Source organism: Pygoscelis adeliae, unplaced genomic scaffold (genome assembly GCF_000699105.1).
Source record: "Pygoscelis adeliae isolate BGI_AS28 unplaced genomic scaffold, ASM69910v1 Scaffold38, whole genome shotgun sequence".
Classification (NCBI taxonomy): domain Eukaryota; kingdom Metazoa; phylum Chordata; class Aves; order Sphenisciformes; family Spheniscidae; genus Pygoscelis; species Pygoscelis adeliae.
In genome coordinates, this window is record NW_008825614.1 from 6,483,338 (window position 1) to 6,501,704 (window position 18,367).

The 18,367-nt window shown below is 38.2% G+C and overlaps 1 protein-coding gene across 1 annotated transcript in view; it reads right to left on the bottom strand.

The window, feature by feature from the left end:
* PIK3C2G (phosphatidylinositol-4-phosphate 3-kinase, catalytic subunit type 2 gamma) overlaps positions 1 to 18,367 on the bottom strand; it is a 215,084-nt gene that overhangs the window by 161,753 nt on the left and 34,964 nt on the right. Inside the window, exons 7-9 of the mRNA XM_009332846.1 lie at positions 13,316 to 13,379; positions 8,245 to 8,367; positions 2,058 to 2,091 (exon numbers count right to left, since the gene is read on the bottom strand). Of these exons, the coding sequence (XP_009331121.1) occupies positions 2,058 to 2,091; positions 8,245 to 8,367; positions 13,316 to 13,379 (221 nt within the window). The remainder of the gene's footprint in view (positions 1 to 2,057; positions 2,092 to 8,244; positions 8,368 to 13,315; positions 13,380 to 18,367) is intronic.

Below are 18,367 nucleotides of genomic sequence, written 5' to 3' on the forward strand. Positions count from 1 at the left end.
ACCTAGTTGGTTTTTTACTTCTAGCTTCAGCAGGTAAAAATACCATCTGGATTCCTCTCAGGCTCAGTGCCCCTAGGTCAGCGAATGGGAGGTCCCATGGCATTATCATGAAGGTGAGCACTGAGAAGATAGGGACTAAGGAAAGCTTGTGATCCCCAAAAGAAAAGATGTGCAGAATGGCTTGGTCCACTTCTCGGGGATCAGGCCTAGGTTCCAGCAGATCAGTTTTGGTCATTGCTCTCACACTTTGTTTTTATCAGACATGCTCTTAACACCAACTTTGATACGATAGCTAGACTCTTCTGTTAACACTCATTAGCCTAACTTTAAATATTTTGCTGGCTTTTAGAAGTTTATTTAATAGGTGCAGATGTAAGGCATGTAGTACATTAAAACATACATGAAATGTACATCACTGCACGTAAGAGGTCAGTTTGAATTTTGGTTACCTTGGACAACTTTGAATGTAGGCTTCTCCACAGAATGACTAATGGCCTGGCAAGTTCCAACTAGCAATCGGTAAGTTGCAGTTTCTAATATTACACTAGTAAAAGGATTCTGCAATTGTTATGAAATTAGGGTGTGCCGAGAACAGAGAAGCATCACTCTTCAGTTGAAGGTTTCCTGGCATAAATAGGTACAGAGAAGTAGAGAGTAAAAAATCTGAATCCTTTACTGTTATTCAATAAATCCGATTTTCCTTGAGGAAGCTGCTGGTTCAATGAAGTCCAAATTTGGAAATATCTTTAAGTAGAGGAATGTTTTAGATCCTTTCCAGCCAGGTTTTCTGAACAGTGTGCAGAGGGAGATGTTTCTAAGGTAGATGTTGATTAGTAACTACTCATTCTTTTCATCATCAACAATTAGTTGCCGTTAAGAGTGTTAAAAAAAAATCATGGGATAAATGACTATATCCAAGGGAGAAGAAGCCTACAAACTGTGTTTACCTTCTCCCTTCTGCACCTGCGTGTTCTCCCCTGGCCCTCCAGCTGCTTAGCTTTTCCTGGCAGCTTACAAATATAATTGCTGTTTCTTTGTTTGCTGTTCACGAAGTTGAATAATGGTGAAACAACAAGCCTGGCATTTGGAATCCTGCATTTGAACCACCTCTGTGTTTGAAAGGCTGCTGCAATCTTTGTGGTTGGTTCACCTTTTTGCCTCTCTGAGCACACTGCAATCGAGAAAAGCAGATAGAGTCAAAAAGAAAGAGGGGAGAAAAATAAAAAAGGCATCTCGGAGGCCAGTTTTTTCCTCAAACAAAATGGAGAGAGACCATCGTTCCACAGCATACCTTAGCCCACCCCAACATTCAGATGGCAGGGCCCTTTGAAAGCATCTGCATAGCACCCCCAGCTGCATGTCGCAGGTCGGCCACAGAGGGGTAGAGCAGGACCCATGCCCCGATGTGGCTGTCCCCTCCGGGAACCTGACACAGGCACCTGTGACAGGACAGACTCCTGCACATCCCTCAGTCTGCGAGGTGCTCCGCAGTAATGCTAACAGTGCTGGGCATTAGCCAATGAGTCTAAGCTAATTTTAACTGAGGAATTAAATAAGGCAGGGTCTATGATTTTGTCCATTACTGTTAATTATAACCTACTCTTCTTATGACAGTATATCATTTAAGACAACACACTATTTACACAAAAGACAACAAAGAACTAAAGCTTAAGGAGGGAGCAATGAAAGTTATTGGAGCCGAGTAGAAAAGCCATACACAAAAACAATTTTTTAGGCTTTCATGAAGTTCCTTATTTTCCCTTTTCTCCACAGAAAAAGTTGGGATTAAGGACAACCGCTATCACCACCGCTAACTGCAATCAGTTCTTTCACTCCCCATATTTGAATCTCCAGATTAGTTTTGGGAAATGCTATGTTTTATTTACATTTTTAGATCACTTAAATTTTAACTTGTCATAATTACCTTATAATATGACTGAATATGTAAACATCTGCAATATGCCAACTATAACAGTTCATTAATACAAACAAATAGCAAAATATGTGTTTTCTGATAATACAACTTGAATTAACATATTTTTAAAATAACACTTTACCTTTGTTTGGTGTTTCCACACTTTGAAGTGAATTCTATAAAGACAAAACCCAAGGGAAAAAGTAATCAGTTAGTTCAGAAAAGACCAGATAGCAGTTATAATGGTTTTAGGAATAGCACACATGGAAAATAAGGTGAGAAAGGGGAAGGATGTATCCTAATGTTATGATGACAGAAGACATGACTGGGATTCAGAGTACCAGGACCTGCTTTCCAGCTCTTCCAACTACTTCCTCTACCATCTCAGACAAGTCACTCAGAACCTGATTTCTGACAGTATTTAGGCATGTCAGGATACAAAGAAGCACTTATCAACATTTGAGGTGCATTCACATTTTCAGCCTCTGCATTGGTATAACAGAAATAAGAATACCCTCTCCGTCCTTTTGCATGCCTTATATATTCATACGTGAATCCCACAACCACGCTGAGCAGGCAGAGCCTCAGCATCCTTTCAAAGCTGAGGAACACCAAGTTAAAAGCAGGGATTTAGGGGGTGTTTACGTCCTTGGTGCCCAAACACAGCTCTTGATGCTTAACATTAATTCAGTATCTGGATTCCCACCTCTCATATCCCACTGCCATCAGCATGAACTGCTGGGTGCTTATGACTATTGAAAGGTCAGGCTAGTTATTTAGACTTAACAGACCAGCCTAATTAAACTTTTTTTTTTTTTTTTTAAAAGCTGCTCTATTAAATCGCCAAGTTCAATAACTGCCATCAATCAGACCTTGCTCCAGCCTTCTCAGACACTGGGCAAAGCTAAATATTGCTACACTGCCTGGGCCTCCCGGTCTTGACAGGAAAAACTGCCATCACAACAGGTAGCTCAGCAGGACAGGCAGCACCCGCAGCCACGGGGCCGCAGGTGGGACCCGGCCTCGGCTCAAAGGCAAGCGCAGGCAACTGTCTTCCCCTGCCAGCTGCTCAGTCTGACCCGTCTTCGCCTGGCTCTGACATCAGACTCACATGTACCAAGGTGACACAGAAATAAGTTACTAAGGTGCAAATCTTGACCAGAGAGACTAGCAAGTTAATTCTGTGTTTCAGTATTGCCCGGGGCTTGCACTGTTTGAACTCATGTCCCTGAAAGGTTTACTATCCTTTACAGTCATTAATCCCTTTGCAGTGGGTTGAGGATGCTTTGTGCTAGTACATATGTATTCAGCAAGGTGCTTCTTAAAAATTACAATCCATGCAGAGGTGACGTAAGAAGTACAACGCTGGATGTACATTCTCCCTCTGGTACCCAGCTTGGAGCTGCCAGCATTTGTCTGGTAAATATGAAGAGAAGTCAAATGCTTACTTGAGGGGAGAAAAGCAACCTCCAGGCTGAGAAATATGTTTTCACAATCTTCATAATGCAGTGAGACAAATGGGAACAGAGACCTTTGTTCAATTATCTCAAATTTTGGAAAGTAAACAACCTTTTGGAACAGCGCTTATAATTTCAACATAGTGTAGCCCATTTAATATATCGCGGATTAGTGCCTGTTCTGGCAGGATTTGTTCTCCTAGGACTTTTTGTGAGCTGCTGTAAGAAAGGAAGGGGTAAAAAAAAAAAAAAAAGATGAAAAAAATTAATTGTGCAGCAGGCCCAGAGTTTCCCCTGAAAGGATTTTAAAATCCCAGGGTTAGGTTGGTTAGAGACTGAATGAATCACATTGAAAAGAGATGCAATCAGTTAAGAAGAAGCTATCACTGATGCCAGTTGCTTTCATAATCTTTTAACCACGGTCCAGGAACGCGCAAGTACTGGCAGTGAGGAGGCAGTAAGGAGGTAATAAGTACCGTTTAATTAAACACAGAAGATTGGCAGTAAGTTTCTTTTTCTTTTTTTCATAAAACCAGAATTAAATAGAAGCACGTTGAGATTTTTTTTTTTAAAGTATGCAAGCACACACGTACAGATATGTATACACATATACCGGCACCCTATATAATTTATACTGGAAGGAGTAAGTAGTAGTTTCCCTGAGGTATTATGTGCACATGGAGCTTGCCAAATGGATGTGTTAAAAGGTATTCCACACAAAACCACACCATACATTACACTAAAGCATCGGGAAACCGTGGTGAAAAAGCAATTAGAACTTTTTTTCTGGCATTTCTCCCTTACCTGATGTATAATGCTGCAGCCCTTGAGATGTAACAGGTAGCCTCAAAAATTTCACTTTACTTGTGGTGCAAGTTACCTGCTTGTCTGAAAAAAGCCTCTCTTCTACCTAACAAAAAGTCGTGGGGGTACTATGCTGATGAACATAATCAAAACAATTCAAACAGACTGACAAGATACGCTAATATTGCAGTATTTAATCCTTTTGTCCGTACCCAGAAGTCACATAAAACACCCCTACACTTCAGTATGAGTTTAACTCAGAAAAAGGTTTGGAGGAGTTGGTACTCCATCAAACATCCAACTGCTGAGCACTAATTTTGGCTACATATGTTGATACAGTCAGGAGAAATGGTCCATTGTCTTTGTATAAGTATTGATAAATACAGATAAAATCTGATTTGTTATATTTATATACTATTCTATACATGAGGTAGTTGCATATAATGTATAATCTCTATTTTCATAAAATGGAACAGTGTTCGAGTTACAGAACATGCAGAAATATATTTTACTGCTTTTATGACATTTATAGTTCAGTTGCTGTTGAGAAAGATAAAGTTCTTCATAAAATCAAAACTGAACTTCTTCTAGGTTGCTGAAGTCTAATCAACTGTCTTAGCACTTATTTCTCAAAGGAGGAAAAACCAAGCTGCAGCAACAGCATTTGCTGGTACAGGAAGAGGTTTACTTTTTTTTTTTCTTTAAACCCCCCCATTTGTTTGAAGTCAGTTGTTAGTCAGGGCTGCTTCACCAAGAAGAGAGTAAGGGGGAGAGCGATGTCAGTCAAGGTCATAGACAGCCTTTACAGGAAGGCTTGAAGGGACAGACAACTAGTTCAGCTAACCAAGCCTGAAAGGGAATGTTAAGGGAACAAAGCCTCAATAACTTAAAAACTTTAAAAAATGAGCAACAATCTAGTCAGTATTCTCCAAGAGAAATGTGGAGACAAGCAGCTTCTTATGTGAATATTAGGACAGAAAAATATTTTGAGACTAGTGACAAAATATCCAATCAGGACAGAGTCTTTTTAACATTCAGAAGAGGGTATTCAGGAACAGTATCATTTCGCTCATTACAGATAAGCAAACACCATCATTATCATCACCATCACCACCACTTATCATTTTTAGCCTCTGGAGATTACAGCCAGGGCCAGCACTCTACTGTGCTGGAGACCGTACATATAGATAAGGAGAGGTGTTCCTTGCTCTGAAGAGCTTATAATTTAAATAGGTAAAACAGAAAAAGGAAAGTGTATTACTCCCTCTGTGCGAGGAAGTACATGGAAGTTGATTCAGCAGAACCTGTATATATTGGAGACTGTCTATACAGTGGAGTTGGAAATCGGACACATGCTGAAGAATGAGCGATGGCAAGCTGGGAACACTTGGAGCAGGGTTTTTTGTTTGTTTGTTTGGGGGTTTTTGTTTGTTTTTACAACAGGATAGAACAGCTCATAATTCAATTATTTACCTACTAACAACCACTTCATCTCTAAAATAAAAACAGTATTTGCATGACAGTGACTCAGAAGAGCAGCAGAAGCAAACATGAACATCAACAGAAACCTTAGACTTGAAAAAGATGACCTGTACTCTTTGTTTTTTATCCCATTATCTTATTCTTCATGGCATGACGTGGGGTTTTCTGATTGCTCAGGACAGGCCACACTAATAGAAACTGATTTGGCTCTTTGACCACTGTATCCACCTCTCTGCTGGAATTCAGAGAGAAAGGGGCTGAAAATGGACTCAGGGATGCTCAGTAAATATAAGCCAGACATAGGAGGCAGTTTACACGTTGGGTTCACAGAGCTGCCCTGAACACTCAGAGAGAAAATACACTAAATTTCTCTTAACTCCAAAAGAAATCTTTTAACAAATTAGTCCAAATACATTTCTTCTGCTCTAATTCCTTCCTAAAGGAGAACACTTTCTGTTACTGTCCTCTATCTTTATACCGGACCAAGCTCTTTATCTCTTAAGAAAGATTCTGAGTTGACAAAATACTTTTCTCAAGGGGAAGATGCTGATCTGCCTGATGCCTCTCAGGACAGCCCGGGGTTTAACTGAAAAGCAGATCATGTGAATACCTTGTTACTTCTTTTATCTCTTTCTCTACTGTATTTGCCCTCTAATATACAGGAAGAACTTTTCTTAAATGGAGATATTCTTATTTCCATTTAAATCAACAACATGCCAGATAAAATGTGTGCTGTCACAGACCCATTTATGCTGGAATTTACCCATAATAGTGACTTCTAATAATTGATGCTGAAGTGGGCATGAAAAGATTTAGGATGCTATAGAAACAAGATTTACAGTGAGTCATGACCTAGAAGGGAAGCAAGAGAAGGCGCTTAAGTGAATCAGCTGGTTAGCTCTGAGCAACAACAAAAAATCCTAGAGCTTGGTCCTTAACAATACTTGCCAACTTTCAGAGAGACAGCACCAGTATAACTAATTCCAGAAGGCCACAGCTGGTTCTGCCGAGAGCCATGCAGCAACGTCTGCTCTGTGATCTCTAGTGTCCTCTGTTCCAGAAACATAGTGCAGGGATTTACTTACAACCTAGACCTGCAGAGGGCTACATTGATGTTCTAGAGTTTATTTGCTTGGGTCCTGTACTTCACCTAAGTTGGAAGCTATTCCCTCCTGCCCCCCCACATCTAAGAGGAATAAACAGAGGCTAAGAATGCAGAGATTTAAGACAAGAGGTTTTCTAAGCATCACTGAAGCCTCTTCAACTAACATACTTTCTGCTCTTTTCACCTCTCAGGAAGAAGTTTGCTCCTGTAAGATGAGTATTTGGAGGTTTAAACCTGTCAAGAGGAAGTGTATATGGATGACAGTATATAATTAATTTTGCTATATATCACTCTTATGATACAATAAATGGTATAAAAAGATTTACGCTAGCTTTCCCCAATCTTATGTTTGGGACCTCAAACTGTATCAGGCATAATTAAATAAATTCCACTTATGTAGCTAGACATGTTTCTAATTAACACTCACTAGTTACCTCAGTTAACACTAGTTATCCCATTGTTTACTTTCCCGTCCTAGGTGTTCTTACACATATCACAAGCCATAGGCTAAAAAAAACAAACAAACAAAAAAAAAACAAAAAAAAAAACAAAAACCCCAAAACAATAGAGAGAAAGAATAAAAGTTTTTTAAGCAGGTAATGGTCTGAGAACACAAGCATCTTGCCCAGTTTGGCATGTTTTCCTGTGAGAAAGAACAAGACAGAGACCATACAAGGAAAGAAAAAAATTCCTTAGTAACCTATTAAAGTTTCAAAAAAAGTGTGAAGAGAGAATTTCATTAGGGTGGGAAAGAATTAGCACGACTTAAGGTTACACCAGACTAAATCCAAGTGATTAATAGCTAAATTTTCAAATTTGCTGAACACCTGTATTTCCAAAATGCTGACTTCAAAAGAATTTTTGGGTCCTCAGAACTTCTGTAAATCAGGTCATAGTGACTTGTCCAAGGTCACACCAAAGCGGCTGATGACAAAACTGAGCACAGATACTGCCCTCCAAAGTCCCAGTTCACAATTATACAGTAATGCCTGGAAAAGTCACTCCAGTGTTTTAAGAGTGAGTATTCCAGCTAGAATCAGGACTATATGATGCTGGTACTTCTCTGCATAAATAGCAGACACATTTCTATCTGAAAAACTCATCATTTAAGTGACATTTACAGCAGGGATGTTTTTTATTGTTAACAACCTATGCTAAATATATGAGAATCAAATACTTTGAAATCGCATGATTTGGCAAATAGGTGATGTGGCAAAGCAGAGATTTGTATGTGGAAATAAGAAAGAACAACCAGAAGAACACATCAGTTACAGTTAAATGCAAGACAAGTCCTCTGTTGCTCTTATGTCATACATTGTCAACAATCTTTTCTTTTTTTGTAGTGCCTCTACCTAATGCTTGTCAGAGGGAAAATAAGTAGTAAGACAGTAGAATGGCCTTGATCAATCAGAAAATTAGTGATACCTATTTTAAGATCCAGTTTTAAAGAGAAAAATAGGACATCAACTTGCATCTTTTACCTGTGCTTTCACCAACGGCACTGCACGGAGTTTCTTGACTGCATCAGTAATGTCTCTGGTTTCCACAGAACAGAGGACGCTGCAGATTGCTTTAGCTACTTCAATCACGTTATCAACTTGATGCTGTTGATAGCAAAGAAAGAAAAAAAAAGCAAACAGTAGACACATACCATTTATCAGAAACACCTTACCATAAACTTCATGCCAGTAAGTATGTAGAAAATCGTATCTGCTCATGCAAAATTCAAACACACCATGCATTAGCCTGGCTATGTTGAAATTGCTAGTGACCAATAGTTTCCTAAGGATAGCATAGTTTTTGTTGAAGTTCAATTATCTTCCACAAAATGTGCCATGTTGAAAACTGTGACAAACTTGGTATCCAAGACTGATCTTGAGGCAAAACATTGGTTTGTCTGAACTTCATGAACACAGAAGCACTGTAAAGAAACTTCTGAGGAAACCTGAACCCAAATGATTCATAAACTTGCTCAGGTTTTTTATGATACTGTGAGTTTATCCCCACTATTATCTCCTACCCATCTCTGTGAGAGCTGGCAGACAGCCATGTTCCTCCTAAAAACAGTGACTGTGTGGGAGGCTGCATAATCTGACACCTGTGGACTGAGTACTTCTGCAACTAGCTTTTCTGCAAAAAATACATATACAGTTCAAACTATTAAATCTTATTGACCATAAATTTAGATCTTTAAATATTAGCATATGAAAAAAAATCTCTAGGTGAATAATCTCAGAAATACTTTGAGGAATTCAAGAAAAAATATTTGGATCCCAGAGGAAGGAAAATGCAATCTTCAAATATCAAGTATTCTATGTTCAGGAAAATAAATAAATAAATTAAAATTCATGGGTTTCCTGCATAGTTATATCACTTCATTAAACCTTAAAATACATTCTCTGAACAAGTAGAAGCTTTCCTATAACTATTCTCTATGTTTCTGTACTGATAAATGTTCCTTTTAGTGCGCTACAGCATGTCTGTGTATTGATAAAACCATTTCTCTAACTCATCCATTTCATGCCTGAAAAAGAAAAACTGTACCAAGATGAACTTTCTATTTTTACGCTTAAGATCTATATCCAGACTGTACTGAGAAGGTTACCACCTGTCATTAATACAAATAAATATAAAAATATATCGAGCTTACCAATTCCACATTACCTGCCTTGAGCAGAACTAAAGTAGGAATGAATTACATAAGTATCCTCAAATACTTGGTGGTCAGAATTCTTTTAAATATAAGTTGTTGTGGTTTTTTTTAGTAATTAAAGACAGCAACAGCTTTTCATACTAGAGGTTCTGGAGAGAAAGAGGCTACGGCTGACTGTGATCGCTTGAGAACTTTAGACCTTCCTTTGGTCTGAGGTTGATTCACCCTTCTGCCAATTTACAAGGAGTGCATTTCCTTTCTTTCATATTTCTTTCCTACCAGTTAGATTTTTTTAGAGTTTTTTTTAGAACTCTTGCAGGATTTACACTCTATGCACACATACATTACCAGCAGAAGTAGAAAGCTGTAAAAATGGCATGGCTTTGTTACTATGTATAACATTGACAAAACCAAAGCATTATATGTGCCAGTTTACTGTGCAGTTGTTGAAGAAATACATATGTATACAGACACATACACATACATATATAATTTTAATTACTATATAGTTTGTAATTAAAAATTAAATATAATTCTAATTTAGCATTTAATTTAAATAAATTTTAATTTAGCATTTTTCTGCACAGATGGATATAGATTATTAGAACAAGGGCTTTTATGTCTATAAAGACACATTCATGCAGGGCAATTTCTGAGCAGTACATGGGCAATAGACATACACAAGAGTAATCCTTGAGTAGAGAAACAGCTATACTGCTGAACAGGAAAAATAAAAAAACCAAACAGTTTCTATATTTTTGTACATACATATATATGCTGTTCCACAATGAGAGTTGGGTATCTTGAGGAGTGTATTCATTTCCGTATAATACACTATTCCATTTAGAGATAAATTAACAAAGTACTTAATATTTTATAGAAGCTACTATACCATAGACTTTATTTATATGGTAGCTACTTCTAAGGAGCGTATTGCAGATCAAGAAGAGTAAGCATGTAAAAAAAATTGTGTAATACTGTATACTATGAATGATGACTTCTTTCACACTATTTCTCTTTTTGGATATTATCGTGTAAAGAGTTTTCCTTTTCCATATGTAGACATATGATATTGATTTTTGTCCCAAAGAAGGGAAGACAGAGATTAATTTCTTACAGAAGTTTTACATTTTCTGAAGGTCCAAAAGAATTATAGTCAACATCTTGTATGTGTTTTTTTCCCCTCTACATATTTAAATACCAGCAGAACCTTCGAAGGATATTTTTGTGTTTAAGCTATTTGTGATAAAAAAATGCTACTTCATTCTAGAACTTCTACACTCTGTATTAAAAATTTACAAAGTGTTCTCTCTACATTAATAGTACCTTCTGAATAGATTTAAAAATGAAGTGCATGTCAAGTGATTATCAGGGCAATCAAAATGGCTAGTTGTCTGACTGCACACACTCTCTGGGAATACTCTTTACATTTCAATACCAACAGCACCAATCCCACTCCTGCCTTGTGCCAAATATCCTAAACTTTTTTTTTCCATTTTCACTTATGGAGGCATTATCCATCATAAAATGAATTTTCCATTTATTGATCATTACTAATAATAGTGATAGTGGGCTTGTCACATAAGTCAGAAGTATTGGCATCTCCAAGGCTTTTTATCAGACATTGTTGGAACAAGTAAATTTGGAAGTAGGTAGACAAATGTGCAAAAAAATTGATTTTTTTTTTTTTTTAACTGAGAATCTCAAGATCTGTCTGGTTAAAACTGAATGCTTAAGGAAGTTCCAGCTGAGTACAGAACTTAAGCAGGTGTGTGTGTACTTAATTTAGTATATGTGGGTAGCTCCCAGTGGCTTAAAGTTCAGAGAGTGCTGAGGGTGGATTGTGGTGAATCAGAAGGGTAACAACCCTCCCAGTGATGTGAGTGCTGGCTTTGAAAAGCAACATAATTATTCCCATGTAACCTTGGGATAGGGGGCAGTTATAAAGATCCCAATTTTAAACTTTCTTAAAGGAATCTAATCAGATGTTAGAGAAAATAAGTAAACAAGGATTCAAAGAACAAATAAAGGGTTCTCATTTTTTGCTTTTTTTACTATATATTTATGACTATAACTTACTACATTACAGCTCCATAATTTTTCAAGCCACTTATAGAAGCAAAGCAGTAACACTAGCTTTAATTATTATAGGTTTGAAAGCTCCATACACTCTGATACCTCTGAATGAAAACATCTGCATGGTGATCTGACCTATGTCAACTTGCAATCCTGCTCTTTTAAGCAGTTCATATGAACTTTATTGAGTGTCCCTGTGTAGACAAGACCTTGTTAAAAAAAATAAACTACAGAGAAATTTAGCTCTAGAGTAACACATGCATATTTGTTGCATAGCATGAATATTTGAAAAATGTCCTCTCTTCCCTTTATAAGAAGTTAATGATCTCAAGTAATTGCTTACTCAAGGTAAAAATCTTTAGCAAAAACAAATTTAAGAGTGCTTCATTATAGGTCTGAGGAATATCTACAGAGCGCCAGTTGCAGAGGGTGGACTGTAATGCCTCATTAATGTTGAGATTATAGCTTTCTTTGAATTTGGAATCTTCTGACTTTAGGCCCTAAAATTTCAAGTGAATGTGAGTAACTACACTGATGGGTCTACTTCAGTAAAGAAATATATATGCACATTTGAGTTCGGGGACCTCAATTTTCCAAATGGTTATGACTGCATCACATTTTATACACTAAATAGTCCCCTTTGAGAAGTTGCTTACAAAGGAAAGTTCAGTGAATATCTACACAGTATCAAAACCAGAGCTTTACTTTGTAGCTAGGTACAATTCAACAGCTTTTAAATTTGTATGCATTTTGCAAAAGAAAAGTATCAAAGATTTACACAAAAATGTAGAATATTTTTATCTACATATATTTATCTACATACATATATTTATGTATGTATTGATATATATTCATGTATTCGTGTACATGTCTGTATGTATATATGCGTTTACATATATGTGTGTATATATACACACTTGTGTGTGTGTGTATGTTTTCTGACTATTCAAAATAGAAATAACCATGGATCAAGAATATCCAGAAAGATTAAAATCTGGACTTGAATACAGGTGACCGATTTCTGAAGCAAAATAAGAATGTTACATTTTAACATATATTTGAAATAAATCCATACTTCAGCATATTGACTTATAACTCTGGAAGGGATGCACTGGAGTATCTCCATGCTACATCAGTATTCTTTGATTTTTACTCATGTCCTTTGTTTTCTTTCCAGTTCCAAACCATAGAAAGTCAGTTAGCATGACAACCTGAAACTCAGATCAAATAGCCATTTGGTTTCTTCCGAGCTATCATTCAAATATGCGTTTGTCCTTTAGACATCTGTCCTTAAAACATTAGTTAGCAGAGAAGATTTACTAAGAGATTTTTCCTTCAAGCATGTAACATTCAATTGGCAGCCCACAGTACTTTAAAATAAAGCTCTTACGAGTTTTGCTGCCTAAAGCTAATCCTGCAAACTATCACATGCTTGGATATATATCCTGAATGTGTAAACATTTATATCCTAAATGTGTAAACACTTGGCTTGTGGGTTTGCAAAATCAGGGACAAATTTTGAAGATACATACAATGTATTATACCTCTACTAATTCCAAATACACTGCCATCCCAAAACAATCCTGTTTTTATTTACAGGTTCCTTGACACTTAGAAACAGTCACCTTTGATATTTTCAATTTGTAGCACTTTCTTCCTAATCTCAAGCCAAGTTTTATTAAGAGAATTTATATCCTTTCAAAGTCAGGTTAAACAGCCTTAATTAAAAGTCTTCCTTAATTGCATTTGAGACAGATTAATAGTTAGATACCTTTCATGTAGAAGTTAATACTTTTCTGGTATAATAAACTGAGAACAAATACCTCATTTTGCAACAGATATTCCACTTGACCTCTGTATTTCATAATAACTGAAACAAGGTTTCGTCTGGAAATCAGAAAAAAGAAAACAACGTTAAGTTAATAATAATTGGATAAAGAGAACAGGTTTGGTCGTCGTCGTCGTCCCCCCTTCTATAAATTGGGAATAATTTAATTGACGGTGATTTTATGTTGGTATAAAATAAGGACAAGTGTTTATGCAGACATCATGTAATGGAGCCTTGATCTCCATGTTTTTTTTGGTAGTCATTTGCCACAAAGCATAGATGTAAAAATCTTCTACTTACACCTGGAGGATACATGTTTCCCAAGTGAAAGAACTCCAGTAAGTGACTTGCTATTTCAGTGTCTATTGAACTCCAAATCCCATTTATTTTACTCTTTAAGGTTAAGCAAGTGCTTAAATATGACTTTGAAGAAGGATGGACTTAAGTACATGCTACAATGCCATCTTTCTCAATCATTTCTCAGACTAAAGCTGCAGAGAATCAGGCAAAACATCTGCAAAACATCTGGAAAAGCTCTATGTTTCAAAAGTCCATACTAAGTCACAAGTATAAAACTGTATATTAAAAAAAAGGGACACCATTGCTACATAATTCATTAAAGTTTATTTGCTTACAGTTCTCAAGTTCACATGCTCAAATTGTTTCAGCAACTACCTTTTCCATAGCATTACCTAAGCTGTGAATTTGTTTTACTTCTGTAGATAGACATATACCACTCTGTAGTCCCATGCCTCTCTCATGCTACAGAAGTTACCACAAAGTTTGCACAGGCAGATTTCTGTGCCTTAGCAAAGCTTCACTAAATTAATTAGGATTATGAACAGAAGTATATACCTCTCTACACTGAACTCCAGGACTGATGCTTCAGCTGTAAATCTCACCATTTTAGAACCACAGGCTCTGAGTGCTATCCCCAACAGATAACCAGAATCAGAATTTTGCTTTTAAGAAGCATTTGTGTAATTTTCTGTGTTTAAAGCACAGTGAAATTCTAGCTGTCATTTATTTGTCAGCTGGAACAAAACAAAAAAGGTGCCTATGAGACCATGGCTAAAGTTGTTACACACACACGAATACACCTTCCTTTTGCTTTGACAGCCTCCTCTGTAGGGTCAAATCTCCAGGAAAGGGTACAGAAACCTTAATTCCCACTTCCACACCCTGCCTAGCCTACTGACTGGTAAAACGGACACATTATTGCCTTGATGGTCCTCAGTGGTAGTTAGGGTTTGCATGTGCTTTTATGAAAAAGTGGAAATTTCAATTTATATTCTTTCTTCAGTGTTTATTTGTTTTACTCTATCACTTTATCCTTGACTTTTTTCCTCTTATATTTCGAACTGACCCTTTGTATTAGAGTTCTCTCTCTTCAGAAGCCTTAGAAGGAATTTCCCCCCCATTGCAGTCTGGTAGCTGAAGTCACAAAAGTATTTTGATTGCTTCAGAGCAAATGGACTATTGTTTACAGAGAAATTGTGTGTGTCCTCATGGATCTTCGTTGGGCTAACTGAGCAATCAGAGATTAGAGTTGCAACCACGGTCCAAAGTACAGGTTTCACAGTATGTGGTTAGACTTTCATTATATATATTGTATGGCAAGAGAAAGAAAGAGTCATTGCACTGAAATCATCATACAGAAGAGAGGAATGTTAGGTGGTCTTCCCTGTGCTAATACCAGAGTGCACTTCCCTGTAGATACCTACTGTTCCTCCTACAGATGGTTTTGCCTTTACAGCTTTTTATTTCAAATCTGCGCTAGCCTTATCTAGCCAGGCAGTTTGTGTGTTGAGTAGCTGTCTGGCAATTCCTCCTGTAACCCTGTTAAATCATAGCTAATATAAGTTGTTGCTCTGCTTTGACCAAGTCTCCATGCATAACATCTTTTTCATAGCATTACCCAGCTCAGAAGTAGTTCTGGACATATGAGCTTGCCTTGTTGCCTTGATGCATACAGGTAAGCATGCTTATTAGCATGCTTGGCCTAAATGCAGGTTTCAGAATAGTTTCATAAGTTATAATACTAGTTAAAAAAATTAGCATATTTTCAATTAGTTTATTCTACCCTAGAGAATTTTCTGTATAAAGTAACCATAATTTTACATAATTAATAGGAAACAAATCCAGCAACTTGTAACAATGATCAGAATACCTCTACTAATGCTATCCTGAATCTTTGGCTGCTAGATAACTAATAATACTCATATGTTATCACACAGACGTACTTCATACATCTTTGACAGCTGTGTATAAATATGGCAATACTGACCAACCCATGAATATTCAGTGTTTCTTTGACAGTGAGGAAACTTTTGGAGCTTTTAGCAAGGCAATATGGTACAATAGTTTTGAAAAGAAAAAAAAGAAAAGTACAAACAACTTGAGAGAGTCAGTCTTAGATCCCAGCTGGTCTATATGGGAGGAAGACGACAAGTATATAGCATTACTTACAGCATTCATTTTGCAGTTTGCTGGCAGCAGCACCTACTGTGGAGCAATGCTAGGTTTCCTTTCTAAAATGCTGTTTATCACCATGTTGCCTAACTAAGCTGTGCCTAACTGCATGGATCAGACTAGCCATCGTGTTATAGTTATTGGCACATTAGTGTCAGAGATTATGGGCCAATGGACTGCAGTTCTTCTGATGCACTTATTGATTTACATTGTGTTTGGTTTTCAAGCTATGAAAATCAGTGCATGAAGCAATATAGGGGCTGCTGGTTTTATTTGTTCACATTTGCCTGTGAGAGAAAATCTGATCATTGCAGATGTAAGGTTCCAGTTCATTCTTTTTACTTCATCTCAAGCCAGTGCAAACAGTTCTTTTTCCTCCTCTGCTGGATCTAAGCAGACTGAGCATCTCAATCAATATGTTCTCTAAAACACAAATGTTTGTGCGCTACAATCAGAAATGTAACTACAGCACATGCAGACAACCCTGAGCATTATTTTATTTAGCTAGTCTAAATACTCACAGCTGTGAAGACACAGCAATATCGGAAAGTAATCTGCTGGCCTTCCTAGGTGCCAGGCAGATTTGCACAGCCTGTGTTGAGCCCATTCTGCTGCATCTCCATTCCACTGCATCTGTCTACTCCATCTCTATTAGACCCCTAGCTAGATATAGAATTGAGGAATTACAACAGGTTGCAAATGTACATCTCAGTGCAGAATAAGCACAAAGATGTTGTTGCATGTTATGTTAGAAACAGCTGTTATGACTAGGTATGATATTGACTGTCCTACTGACAAAAAATACTAGGGTGGTACTGCTTACAAGAATAAGAGCTTTTTCTTCACTGTATGGCTCACCTTATAACTTTGGTGGTGCTTCAAATCTAAGTGCCTTCTCAACATAATTGTGCCAGTGCTTTCAGCTCAAACTAGTTGCCTCTAATGGGGAAGAAGAATATGTGAACACCGCTAAAGAAGTTTGCTCCAGGGAGTGATTTTTTGATCCCTAAGCTAAGGAGTGCATGAAGGCTTGTATTCACAATACTTGGAGTAGCCACAGTTAGAACCAGCTGTGCACCCTGCGTAGCACGAAGTGGGAGTCTACTTCAGGCCCCCTATGACTTTACAGTGCTGCTAAGACACAGGTTTTTTATTCATTAAAAAGGGGGGCTTCAGTTCAAAATGCCCAACATAACATGAGGCAGCCCGCCATGGTGGTATTTCCATACCATAACATGGAAGGTATGTAATGCATATCCTGGAGCAAGCCTTAAGCACAACACTGGAAGACTGCATATGTACAAGGAGTCTAGTGTGGTATTGTCTCATGGACATGGCCTCCAGGGAGCAATCCCTGGAATGAACAAGGAAGTGGATGAGGATCAGGTTAGAGAATACTTAAACTGGACTTATACATAAGTCCATGGGCCCTGATGGGATGCACATACAAATGCTGAGGGAGTTGGCTGATGTCATTGTGAGGCCACTCTTGATAACCTTTGAACAAACATGATGATTGGAAGAGGTGCCTGAAGATTGGAGGAAAGCAAATGTCACTCCCATCTTCAAAAAGGGCAAGAAGGAGGACCCAGAGAACTACAGGCTGACCAGCCTCACCTCGAACCCTAGGAGGGTGATGGAGCAACTAATCCTGAGAACCATTTCCAGGCTTATGAACTACACGAAGGTGATGGAGAGTAGTCAGAATGGATTCACCAAGGGAAAATTGTACTTGACCAACATGATAACCTTCTATGATGAAATCATAGGTTTTTGACACTGTCACCCATAACAACCGCATAGAGAAGCTAATAAACTATGGGCTGAATGAGCAGTGAAGTGGATTGAAAACTGGCTGAATGGCTGGGCCCAGAGGGTGATCAGTGGCACAAAGTCTAGCTGGAAGCTGGTAACTAGCAGTGTACCCCAGGAGTCAGTCCTGGGTCCAGTACTGTTTAACATCTTCCTTAATGATCTGGATGATTGGGTGGAGCGTACCCTCAGCAAGTTTGCTGATGACACAAAACTGGGAAGAGTAGCTGATACACCAAAGGGTCATACTGCCATCCAGAGGGACCTCAACAGGCTGGAGAAATGGGCTGACAGGAACCTCATGAAGTTCAGCAAAAGGAAGTGCAAAGTCCTGCACCTGGGGAGGAATCACCCCATGCACCAGTACATGCTGGGGGCTGACTGTCCGGAAAGTAGCTTTGCAGAAAAGGACCTGGCAGTCCTCGTGGACAGGAAGCTGAACATGAACCAGCGATGTGCCCTTGCAGCAAAAAAGGCTAGAGGTGGCTAAAGGTATCCTGGGCTGCATTAGGAGGAATATTACCAGCAGGTTGAGGGAGGTGATCCTTCCCCTCTTACTCAGCACTGGTGAGGCCACGCCTGGAGTACTGTGTCCAGTTCCAGGCTCCTCAGTACAAGAAAGACACGGATGTACCGGAGAGAGTCCAACAAAGGGATGATGAAGGGACTGGAGCATCTCTCCTACAGGGAAAGACCGAGAGCTGGGACTATTTAGCCTAGAGAAGAGAAAGCTCTGGGGGGATCTTCTTGATGTATATAAACA